We start from the raw sequence: 13,555 nt of genomic DNA, 5'->3' as shown, positions 1-13,555 counted from the left end.
ACGCTATTTTTCTTACTCCCTGTTGTTCCCTATTGGTAAGGTGGATATTGTTCCTCAGGAGGCTTGGCAGGTCTCCACTCTGCTCCCTATTTTTTTCCTCATTTGACCCTTTTTTCACTCTAGCTGCTGCAAAGAGGACCAGAACTTCCAACCAAATTGTACTGAAGATCAAGTAACTTCACTCCCCCGGCATCATGAAGCCTCTTCTATTTTACGACCACATATATCTCTTGATCTTAAAACATCTCGTCCTTCTGCAACACATGAAGTCAATTCAACCACAGGAAGTAGAAAATTGTCTTATCCATCAGATACATCTGCTTGTTCACTTCTCTCTGCAAGAAGACAATCTTTATCTCTTAAATTTAGAAAAAGCAGTATTGCCCTTTATCAGAGACAAAGTAGAGCTAACTTTGATTTTCAAGAAGACGCAAGCTTCAATGATTCAAAATCTTCAGACCATTTTGGTGCCTTTAGATCCCGAAGACGTTTTACTTCCCCTAAACTAAGTCTAGTTTCCTATTACAGTAGTGCCATGTTTTTTGATCCTCAATCAAGTAGTCAGGACAAGTTTGACCTAAATGAAATTGAAATGTTTTCTAGAAGCCCAAGTCATCCTGAAGCTGAAAAACATACAATCTTCTCTAAGCCTGAATATAGCTTAGTAAATTTAGAAGCAAGAGCTCTCTCTTCAGCCCGTCGGAACACTGCTGACAGAGCCTCCCACCAACAGAGCATTGCATCCTTCTTTTCTCTTCAAACTATTAATTCCTCTACCTCTCTAACAAATGAATTTGCCATTGCTCTTCAAGAAACTGGCCAATTAAGTAAAGATTCAAGAGATCTCTTTCATTCCGAGTCTCTCAATCACAGCACAAATAACTCTCCACCTATGACTCAACAGCGTCTCTCTCAAAGTGTAACTCCCCGTGTCTTCCATAATGTTGGATATTCTTCATCTTATAAAAATGCCAGTAGCTTTGCCCTATCTCAAAATGAAGTTACCTCAGGCCCCTTTCAAGAGGAAAACATTTCTGTCTCCTCCCAAGATGAAGACAAACCTTCACCTATTGAAATTCCTAAAATAAGGTCATCTCAGATTTTATTCTTAGAGGGGGAGCTTAAATCAGATTTCACTCCAGTTACAGTCCAGAGCCTGTAGAAGCCAATGGTTGCATTCTTCTAGAAGTTCCCTCTCCTCACTAAGCTTCACTGCATTTTTGGAAAAAGATTCCTACATTGTAGTCTAAGTTTAATTACAGTAATATTGAAAGTTAGTTTATTGACATTATTGGAATATGAAAGTAAAAAATGACTGTCTTTCAGAATTTTTTCAGATTACTCCTTAGTGATTGCCTAGTCCCAAACTTCTAAGGGATAGTTTGTGATGTGAAATTCACATCAAGCTTTGACATACAGGTTGTGCAAATGTACTACATTCTTTGAGAGTTTAGTGGCTTCTTTTTTCCTACTCTATTCATAAAAGATAGTATTCCTACATAACTTGTAGAGCTATGTTGATCAATTCACACATATAAATTTTTAGCAGGCTTGCAAGCTATATATCTCATTCAGATAACCTACTGATAATGTTTTTATTAACACAAGAATCAAATTATACAGTCATGGTGGCACATGCCTGTAACCCCAGTGACTTGGGAGGCTGAGGCAAGAAGATGGCAAGTTCGAGGCCAGCTTTAGCAAGTTAGCAAGGCCATAAGCAATTTAGGGAGACCCTTATCTTAAATTAAAAAATAAAAAGGACTGGAAATATAGCTCAGTGGTAAAGTATCTCTGGGTTCAATCCCCAGTACTCACCCCCTCCCCATAAAAGAATCAAGTTATAAGTAAAGAATATTATAATGGAAATATAAAGAATATTTAGAAATAATATATTTTAACTAAATTTTATATATATGTTTTAATATACATTCATATATGCACAATCTGAAGATTCAAAGAACTCTGAACTCAGAGATAAAAAGTATGTGTATCAATCTCCCAAAACTATTTTTAAAAGTATTTTATAGATTTTTTCATTAAGCAAAAATTATATTTTTCAAAATAATTGAGTGAAAAATGAATATAAGCAATTAAAAATATTTAAGGCAGAAAGTAGTTAAGACTTTTCAGAAGAAAGGAATTCGCATTATTTTCAATGATTTGTCATAATAAATGCCTCTCAAATCTGTATCCTTAGGCTAAGATGTTATTTCTACACTTATGGTTTTCTCTTCCCCTTAGCATGTGTTCTTTTATTTTTCAATTTTAACTTTTTTAGTTGTGATGACACACATATAACATAAAGTTTATCAGTAACCATGTTTAAATGCATAAGTCAGTGTCATAAATACATTCACTTTGTTGTACAACCTGCACCATCATTAATCTCCACAATTCTTTTCATTCTGCAAAACAAACTCTGCACTCAATAAACAATAACTCTCTCCATTCTCCCTCCCCAAGTCCTTATCAAGTCATTTTACTTTCTAAGATTCTGACTAGTCTTAGTGCCTCATATAAGTGGAATTGTATAGTATTTGCCTTTTTGTAACTGGTTTACTTCACTTAGCATAATGTCCTCAAGGATTATCCATGTTGTAGCATATGTCAGAATGTTTTTTTTAAGTTGAATAATATTCCATTGGATGTGTATATCACATTTTGCTTATCCATTCTTCTATCAATAGACAATCTGAGTTGCTTTTATGTTTGAACTGTTGTGAATAATACTGCTATGAACATAATTGTGCTAATGCCTCTTTGAGACCTTACTTTTAATTATTTTGAGTCTATACCCAGAAGTGAAATTGTTGGATCATCAAGTGATTCTATTTTTAATTTGGAGGGGGGGACCATCATTGTTTTTCATTGTGGCTACACCATTTTGCATTCCCACTAAGAGTGCACAAGACTTCAGTTTCTCCTCTACTTTGCCAAAATTTATTGTTTTATTTTGTTATAGTGGCCATCCTAATGGGTTTGATATGATCTCTTATTTTGGTTTGATTTACATATACCAAGTGATTAGTTGTGGGTATCTCTCAGCTATGTCCCACATGGGATGAGAAAAGGGTTAACTGCTGGAGGATGATGTTGGTCATTTATCAATTAATTACCCATAAACTTATCTACTCAATAAACACACAAGAGCCAATACTCTTTAAATGAGAGGGGGCATTACAGGTCTGGACATACTAGCTCTGGCCTCTTACCACAACATGGAGTAGCCCAACTCTCTTTATTTTTATTTATAGACACACAGGTAAAGGGCCCAAGACCAGGAGGAGCTTCTTCTGTGATGGACAGGAAAGGGTGGAGTTAGGAGCCATTCTCTTAGGGGAACTAGACAGGGAACCATTTGATTCTGATAGATAAGGATGGCTTCCCACAATTAGTGGTATTGAGCATCTTTTGATCTGATCATAGGCCTTTGTAGGTCTTCTTTGGAGGAATATCTATTCAAGTCCTTTGCTCAGTTTTTTATTGTTGAGTTTTAGGGGTTCTTTGTATACTCTGAATTTTTGACCTCTTACTAGAGATATGACTTTCAAATATTTTCTACCAGTGTGTAAATTACCCTTTTACTCTGTTTATCATGTTCCTTGATGCACATAAGTTTTATATTTTGATGTAGTCCAGTTTATCCATTTTTTCTTATATTGTCTGTTCATTTGTTCTTTCATCCAAGAAATCATTGCCAAATCCAACATCATGAAGTTTTTGCTATTTTCTTCTAAGAGTTGTATAGTTTTGATTTTTGATGTTAGGTCTTTGATGCATTTTGAGTTGATTTTAGGGCATGATGTTAAGTAAAAATCTAATTTCATTCTTTTGCATATAGATACAATTTTCCAACACTCTTCATTAAATGTACTGTCCTTTCTCTATTAATTGGTTTTGGCATCCTTGTCAAAAATCATTTGACCACATATGTGTGGGTTTACTTCTGGTATCTATATTATATTCCATTGGTCTACATGTTTGTCTTTATGCCAGTACCAAATTGCTTTAATTACTGTAGCTTTGTCGTAAGTTTTGAGAACAAGAAATGTGAGATCTCCAATATTATTCTTCTTTTTCAAACATTCTTTTGGCTCCTGGGGATACCTTGAGATGCCAAATGAATTTCAAGATAGATTTTTTTTTTCTACCAAAAATTATTGGTATTTTGAGAGGGAGTGCATTGAATCTGTAGACCACTTTGTGTAGTATTTACATGTTAATAATATTAAATCTTCAAGTCATAACATGGTGTATCTTTCCATTTCTGCCTTCTTTAAATTTTTCCAGCAATTACTGTTTTCAGTATGCAAGTCTTTTAACTCCTTAAATTTATCTTATGCTATTATAAAATAAATATTAAGATTATTTCTTATTATCCCTTTTTATATAACTTCGTGTATAGAAATACAACTGAATTTTGTATATCAATTTTATATCCTGCAGCTTTGCTGAATTTATTATTTTTTTAAAGTTTTATTGTGTATGTGGAATCTTTAGGGTAATTTTTCCACCTACATGTAAAATCATGTTATCTGTGAAAGAAAGATAGTTTTGCTTCTTCCTTTCTAATTTAGATACCTTTCATTTCTTTATCTTACCTAATTGCTCTGGCTAGGACTTCCAGTACTATGTTGAATGAAAATGCAAGCACCCTTGCCTTGCACCTTGTTCCTAAAAGAAATGTCCTCAGTCTTTCTTCATTGATTATGATATCTGTGGACTTTTCATATATAGTCTTTACTGTGTTAAAGCTGCTTCCTTCTATTTTTTATTTGTTTAGACTTTTTATGAAATGGTGCTGAAATTGTGCTGAATTTTGTCAAATGTTTTTTCTGATTTAAGGGAGATGATAATATATTTTTCCCTTTTATTTGTTAATACGGTATATTATTTTGGTTGATTTTCATATGTTAAACTATCCTGACATTACAAGAGTAAATCCTACTTGGTCATGGTGTTTACTCCTTGTAATGTATGTTGAATTCTGTTTGTTGGCCTTTGAGGAAGTTTTGCATCAATATTTGCCAGGGATAATAGTAGTTTTTCTGGCTTTGGTATCAGGATAATGGTGATCTCATGAATTAATTTGGAATTGTTTCCTCCTCTTCCATTGTTTTGAAAGACATTGAGGAGTACTGTTGTTTATTCTTCTTTAAATGTTGGTAGAATTCAACAGTGAAGCCATCTAGTCTTGAACTTTTACTTGCTGGATGGTTTTTGATTATTGATTCCGTCTCCTTGCTAGTTAGAGGTCTGTTCATATTTTGTTTCTTCCTGATTAAGTCTAGAACTTTGTGTGTTACTTATCTGTAAATTATTTTAGGTTTTGTATTCTATTGAACAATCTTCAAATAGTGACAATCCTGTTTCTACTTTCTCAATTATTATAATTCCTATTTCTTTTTCTTTCAATATTATATGAACAGGCCCTCCAGTATAATGTTGAAAAGAAACAGGAATATTGGAATTATGGTCTTCCTGATTTTAAGGCAAATGCTTCAAACCTTTATCATTAAGTGTGAAACATATTACAGTTTTTGCAACCTTGATCAGGTTTTGAGGTTCCTTCTTGTTTAAGGGGTTGTCATTGATGAAGGCAAACTTTGTTGTTGGTTGTTGTTCTATCTTTTGTTTTGTCCTGAGATTGTGTAGAAGTTTGTTGGGGGAAAAATGGGGGGAGAGAGCCATGGAAATGATCTGCCGCACGAGAGAAATTTCCTAATTTAAACCGTGCTTGTAATTCCTAGAATAAACCCAGTTTGGTTATAATGCATTCTTTCATGTTTGCTGCAGTTCCTTGGATGATATTTTATTGAAGATTTTTAAATCTATATGACATTGACCCATAATTTTAATTTCTTATAATATCCATATTTGATATTGGTGCTAGTTATATTAACTTCATAAAATGAACTGAAGGATATCACTTCTTTATTCCATAAAAGAGTTTGACTAAGTCTAATTGTTTGAATATTTGGTAGATTTGTTATAAAACTATTTTGTGTTTGTGCGTGTGTATGTGCATGCACGTGCACATGTGTGCACGTGGAGGTGGAGGAGAAAGAGAGTACATATATAATTCTGTTTTAGTTAATTTAATGACTACAGGAATATTTAACTTTTTATTCTTATAAAAAATATTAGCTTTACTGAGATATTATATATGTACCATAAAATTTCCTGTTAAGCATACAATCAGGTGGTTTTTATTTGGTCATGGAGTTGCCCACTTTTAAGGTGGTTATTTCTTTATTGTTGAGTTGTAAGAGTTCTTTTTAAATATATAGTCCTTTATCAGATATGTGATCTGTAAATATTCTCTTTCATTCTGTGGATTATCAGAAATATTAATTCCTATGTTTTTTTCTAAGAGTTTTTTAGTTTATCTCTTATATTTAGTGTTTTGATGCAATTTGATTAATTTTTATGTATAATATAAAAGTTCAATTTCATCCTCTTGCATGTAGGTATTCATTTGTCCTAGCACTATTTACTGAAGAGTATTGTCTCCTCTACTAAGTTGTCTTGGAAATTTTATTAAAATAAATTGGCCACAAATGTAAAGACTTATTTCCATATTATTATTTCTTAATAGATTCTTAATGAATAGTCCATATGTCTATCCTTATGCAGGTACCACACTCTCTTGATTACTATAGCTTTGTAGTGTATTTCCAAATCAGAAAGTATGAGTTTTCCAATGTTTTTTCTTCTTTACCAAGAATTTTGACTACTCTTGGTCCTTTGCATTTCCATAGGATATATATATATCATAGGCTATTACATAATCAGGTAAGCCATTGGAGGTTAGATCAGGTGGTACTGGGGAAAGGTGGTGAGAAATGGCTAGATTCTGGGTATATTCTGAAAATAAAACCAACAGGATTTGCTAGATGTTGCTTAGGGAAAAAAAAATAATCAAGGATGAGTCCAGGTATTTCGTTTGAGCCACTGGAAAAATACGGCTTCCATTAGTAAAGATTATTTTTAAGAAGCTAGATGTCAGTTCATAAAATGTCTTCTTTAAGGTCTTTGAAATAAATTTGAGTCTTAGTATTTGGAAATATTGGTAATTCTCCAAAGAACTCCCTTTTATCTTTTGTTTATATCTGATGACAACTGCAAATTATGTGACTGATTGCATTAGCTGCTCAAAAAATGAAGACCCACATTTGCATCCCTTGTAAAAAGAGTATAGATATCTAAAATATATGCATATTTTATTGACTTCATTCATCTTTGGCCTTGTTTTATATCTTTCCTCACTATTTCTAATTCGTTTTCTTATATGTTATAAAATGTAAGTGTCCTATTTGGGCACTTGATACATGAGCTGATGAACCCTACAGGCAGCATGCATTCTTATGGAGAGAACACTGACAAATTACACCATATGTAGTAGATTAGTGAGTTATATAGTTTATTAGAAGATAGTATGTGCTGTGTGGGCGGGGAGTCAAACATGCTGAGGGAGATTGAAGGTGAAGAGTGCGTGGGTTCCAGCATTAAACAGAGTGATCAGGATGGGCCACACTGAGAAAATGACATTGGTACAAAGACTTGAAGGAGGTAAGGGTTTGGATGATGTGGTTGTCTAAGGTAAGAGCATGGCATTAGAGAAAGCAGCAGGTAAAGGTCCTGAGGTAGGACATGCTTGACAGGCTTAAGAAACATCGAGGAGGCTACAATGGAGTTAAATGAGTGAGAAGAGTGGTGAGAAATAAAGTTAGAGAGGAATTGGTGTTGGGACGCAAATTGCACAGGGTCTTTCAGACTGTTGTTAGATCTTCAGCATTGTCTCTGTTGGATACTAAGCACAAATTACAGTTTTAAGCATGATTTGACTTGTATTTTAAAAGTATCATTCTGGGCCATTATGCCTAACTTTCAAAGGAGCTGATGATTATTTCTGCCATTTTAGGTATATTACAGCGAATACTGACACAGAAGAGCAAAGTTTTCCAGGCACTAAGGCATTTAACACACATGTAGAAGAATTAAAGTTAGATGCCCTCCTTCAGAAGGTAGATCACTTACGTATGAATGAGTCTGACAAGATGGAGAGTTTTGAACTACTTTGTGACCACAAAGAAAAGGTAAGAACTGTGTGACAATCTGTTTTCATTTTTTTACTTTATCTACCATCTCATTTATGTTATGTCACAGTTAACAGAAGGTAAATGATTAATGTGAAGTTTTTGAATAAAATGACTAAAATTTTTTAGAAGTTAAATATAAGAGTTAATTAAAGGGGTTTCAAGATGGCAGAATAGAGAAGGTTGCTTTCCTGGCTGCTCCATGGTGTTAAACCAATAAAGCAGATAGGCGGTTTCTCAGTAAATCGGTAAACAAGAAAAGGGGGAGAACTTTGGGGGAGGAATTGACTGGAATTTAATACTGGACATTCAAAGCAAATCAGGGACTCAGGAGGTTGAATATAGAAAATAAGGAAGAAATCCCTGCACCACAGCTTCTGTCACAGCCAGAGAGAGACATCAGCCAGAGAGGTCCCTGTGTGAGAAAAGTGGAGGGATAAGAGAATTAAAGGAACCAGCATTTTTCAGAAGCCTGAGGCTTGTCTAGATATAAAGAGTTTAGAGATCAAAGACACTACCTGACTAAACTGAAAGGCTTGCAGCACAATATCCTGCATGAGAAAGAAGCTGAATCTCTCCCCCTGGCATGTAGAGGACAGAGGAAGGAACCATTTTGCAGCTGCTGCATGGAAACCAGCAGCTAGGGGAGATGATTCCTGGCAAACCCACGTGTCCAAAATTCAGGCCTGGAAAACCCACATTTCATGACATAGAGTTTGCCTAAGTGACGACCAGAAGAAAATCAAACTTGGAGAGAGGTTTATACAGGGGAATATTGGTTGTGGAAGCCCATATGGCTCTTCCCCCACCCCTCCAATCTGTCTGCTTGCGGGACCAGCTAGGAGAATTCCTGGCCAGGAATTCAAAAAGGCAGGCAGGAGAGATTGAGTTTGGAGACTGAACCCAAAACAGGTCTGCAGGTGACATAGTGGACTAAGATTGACTCCTCCACCACATGAGTGGAACCCAGGGGAGATCCCTGGGGGACAGTCTTCCAGCATGGACTGGCAATTGCTGGACCCTGGAGGTATGCTGATTGAAAATCTCCAGACCAATTTGCATTCAGCCAAGAGCCTGGAGCATACCTAAGCCTAAACCCTGCCTCCAGGAGTTCTGTCTACAGGATCACCTCTCTCACTCCAGCAGTCCACCCAGAGGGTGTAGCATTATGCCTCAGACAACCAAATCTAACACTGCCATGAGGAGAAGCTGAGAATCTTTTGAACTCCAATGGAAACAATTCTTTAACTTTTCATTGAGTTGGGGTTTTTTGGGTTTTTTTGTTTGTTTTGTTTTTTTGTTTGTTTGCTTTCTTTTTCTCTTTTTCTTTTCTCCATTTACTTGTGACCTTAGTAGGTCATGGACATTTATACATATTTATATTTGTACTTTTTCTCATTTCTAGCATTTTTGAAGCCAGTTATTTTTCATGGATCAGGTTTTTGAGGACTGAGATGTTTGATTAGTACATTTTAGTTTTGTTTTATATTTTTAAATATTTTTTAAATTTTTTACTTTATATGTATTTTTTCTCTTACCTGTTTCCCTTGATTCTCTTTCTTCTCTTGTGCCAATAGCCAATCTCTATTGTTCTGTCTTTCACACTTCCTTTAATTTTTTTACTTCTATCTTCTCTTCTCCTACCCCATAATCATCATATAATTTCTGTTGTCTCCCTGTCCAGTATTCAAAATTATAAACCTTTTTGCAAGTGTATTGTTTTTATTGAAGGCAATAACTGATCATATCCTATGTGTTTATTATGACAACTAATATTGTAGATGTCATAGCAGGAACTATTTGGTTTAATGCTATATACTATTTCCATTGGTTGTTGTTATTATTTGTCTCCCGCTTAATGGTAGAGTACTGGAAACCTTCAGGGGCACTATAAGTCCACACGATAGAAGCTCTACTGCCTCAGATCCATACAGTTAGATGGATAGGCACACAAACAACATGAAAAAGCAAGGGAACAAACTGCTCCAAATAAACCAAGATGCTCCAATAACAGAATCCATTGACACCACAGTGGAAGAAATATCAAAGAAGTTTGGAATATACATAGTTAAACTTATCTATGAGGCAAAGGACAATGTAAGGATTGAAATCAGAGAGAAAATACAGGAAGTGAAAGATCATTTCAGTAAGATACAGAGATTCTGAAAAAAAAAAAAAAAAGAAATTCTCAAAATGAAGGAATCAGTAAACCAAATTAAAAATTCAGTGGAAAGCATCACCAACAGTCTAGATCACATGAAAGACAGGGTTTCAGGCAATGAAGATAAAATACATAATCTTAAAAATAAAGTTGACTATGGAAAAAAGGTTTTAAGAGACCATGAACAGAACTTTCAAGAAATATGGGATAACCTGAAAAAGTCAAATTAAAATTTAAGATTTATCAGGATAGATGAAGGCTCAGAAATACAAACCAAAGGAATGTACAATCTTTTCAATAAAATAATATCAGAAAATTTCCCAAACCTAAAGAACAAAATTTAAATCAAATACAGGAGGCTTACAAACCCCAAATATACAAGATTACAGTAGACCCACACCAAAGCACATTATTATGAAAATGCCTAACATACAGATTGATAGACTTTTAAAGGCTAGCAAAGAAAAATGACAGGTCATATTTAGAAGGAAACCAATCCAGGTCTTATCTGATGTCTCAACTCAGACCCTCAAGGCTAGGAGATCTTGGAATAATATTTATCAAGCCTTGAAAGAAAATGGATGCCAGCCAAGAATACTATTCCCAGCAAAATTGACAATGCAATAAAAGCCTTCCATGATAAACAGAAGTTAAAAGAATTCACTACTAGAATGCTTATACTATAAAACATACTCAAAACAATATTTCACAAAGAAGAAATGAAAAATAAAAGTGAAAACCAACAAAGAGAGGAACTACACTAAAGAAATAGTCAATCAAAGGAGAAACTATTTCAAATTTTAAAAAAAGAAATAAAATGATAGGGAATAAAAATTATTTCTTAATAATAAGATTGAATGTAAATGGCCTAAATTCTTTAGTCAAAAGACATAGACTGAAAAAAAAAAAGACATAGACTGGCAGATTGGATTAAAAACAAGACCCAATAATATGCTACCTCCAAGAGACTCATAGGCAAGACATCCACAAACTGAAGGTACAAGGATGGGGGGGGGGGGGAATATATATATATATATATATATATATATATATATATATATACACACATAATTCACATAGATCTCATAAACAAACAGGGGTTTCCATCCTCATAAGAGATAAAGTGGACTTTAAGCTAAAGTTAATCAGAAGGAACAAAGAAGGACACTTCATAACTGCTTAAGGGAATTATACATCAACAAGACATAGCAATCATAAATTTTTATGCCCCAAACAATGGAGTATCTATATATATCAAACAAACCCTCTCAATTTCAAGAATCAAACAAACCACAACACAATAATACTAGGTGACTTTAACACACCTCTCTCATGACTAGATAGATCCTCCAAACAAAAACTAAATAAAGAAGCTATTGCACTAAAAAATACAATTAATAATTTAGGCTTAACAGACATATATAGAATATTTCATCCATCAATGACTGAATACACTTTCTTCTCATCAGCACACAGATCCTTCCTTAAAATACAGCATATCTTATGCCACAAAGCAACTCTTAGCAAATACAAAAAACAGAGATAATACCCTGCATTCTATCATATCATAATGGAATGAAATTAAAAGTCAGTGATAAATTTGAAAAAAGAAGCTACTCTAACACCCAGAGACTAAATAATATACCATTAAATGTCAAATGCATAGTAGAAGAAATCAGGGATGAAATTTAAAAAAAAACATTTAGAAGTAAATGAGAATAGCAATATAACATATCAAAACATCTGGGGCACTATGAAGGCAATGCTAAGAGGAAAGTTCATTGCATCGAGCTCATTTATTAAAAGGACAGAAAGTCACTGAATAAATAACCTAACATATCTAAAACCCTAGAAAAAGAATAACAAATCAACACCAAAAGCAAAAGACAGGAAATAAAATCAGAGCTGAAATCAATGAAATTAAAACAAAAAATTCAAAAAATCAATGAAACAGAAAGTTGGTTCTTTGAAAAAATAAATAAAATTGGTAAACCTTAACCACACTATTAAAGAGAAAGAGAAAACTCAAATTACTAAAATTCACAATGAAAAAGGAAATATCACAATGGACACTACTGAAATACAATATGCAGAAAGGATTTTGAAACTTTATACTCTGATAAAATAGAAAATCTTGAAGACATCAACAAATTTCTAGAGACATATGACCTACCCAACTGAATCAGGAGGGTTTAAAAATTTAAACAGATCAACTTCAAGCAATGAAATACTTTAAAAAGTCTACCAAGAGAGAAAAGCCCAGGACCAGACAGATTCACAGTCCAGTTATACCAGACTTTTGAAGAAGAACTAATATCAATCCTTCTCAAATTATTCCATGAAATAGAAAAGGAGGGAACCCTTCCAAACTCATTCTATGAAGCTAGTGACACTAAAACCAGATGAAGACACATTGAGGGAAGAAAACTTCAGACCAATGTCCCTGATGAACATAGACACAAAAATTCTTAATAAAATACTGGCAAATCGCATACAAAAACATATTAAAAAGATAGTGGACCATGATCAAGTGGGGTTCATCCCAGGGATGAAAGGGTGGGTCAACATACAGAAATCAATAAACATAATTCACCACATCAATAGACTTAGACAAGAATCCCATGATCATCTCATACAAGCAGAAAAAATGTTTGACAAAACACAGCATCTGTTCATGTTCAAAACACTAGAAAAACTAGGGAAGGAACATCTTGCAACATTGTAAAAGCTATGTATGCTAAACCCAAAGCCAACATCATTCTAAGTGGAGAAAAAATGAAAGCATTCCCTCTAAAAACTGGAACAAGACAGGGATTCCCTCTTTCACCTCTTCTATTCAACATAGTTCTAGAAATTCTAGCCAGATCAATTAGATAGAAGTAAAAAATTAAATGGATATGAATAGGAAAAGAACTCAAATTATCACTATTTGCTGACAACATGATTCTATATTTAGAAGACCCAAAACACTCCACCAGAAAACTCCTAGAACTCATAAATGAACTCAGCAAAGTAGCAGGATATAAAATGAACACCTATAAATCAATTTCATTCCTATACATCAGTGATGAATCCACTGGAAGAGAAATTGGGAAAACTACCCCATTCACAATAGCCTCAAATTAAATAAAATATTTGAAAATGAATCTAACAAAAGAGGTGAAAGACATCTACAATGAACACTATAGACATTAATGAAAGAAATTGAAGAAGACCTTAGAAGATGGAAAGATCTCCCATGTTCTTGGATAAGCAGAATTAATATTATCAAAATGGCCATACTGAGGTTTTC

The 13,555-nt window shown here is 34.0% G+C and overlaps 1 protein-coding gene across 8 annotated transcripts in view; it reads left to right on the top strand.

The window, feature by feature from the left end:
• The window catches only part of RMDN2 (regulator of microtubule dynamics 2), a 97,075-nt gene that overhangs the window by 27,541 nt on the left and 55,979 nt on the right, over positions 1 to 13,555 (top strand). For 6 of the 8 annotated variants that reach the window (XM_079109884.1, XM_079109888.1, XM_079109885.1 and 3 more), the window contains exon 3: positions 7,928 to 8,102. In XM_079109884.1, the coding sequence (XP_078966010.1) occupies positions 7,928 to 8,102 (175 nt within the window). Of the gene's footprint in view, positions 1 to 123; positions 3,920 to 7,927; positions 8,103 to 13,555 lie in introns of those variants that run through there. The other 2 variants (XM_079109889.1, XM_079109890.1) reach the window with 1 other exon arrangement.

Source organism: Sciurus vulgaris, assembly GCF_902686455.1.
Source record: "Sciurus vulgaris genome assembly, chromosome: 14".
NCBI classification, from domain to species: domain Eukaryota; kingdom Metazoa; phylum Chordata; class Mammalia; order Rodentia; family Sciuridae; genus Sciurus; species Sciurus vulgaris.
The sequence above is the reverse complement of the archived record's forward strand: the minus strand, read 5'-3'. Positions and strand labels throughout refer to the sequence as shown.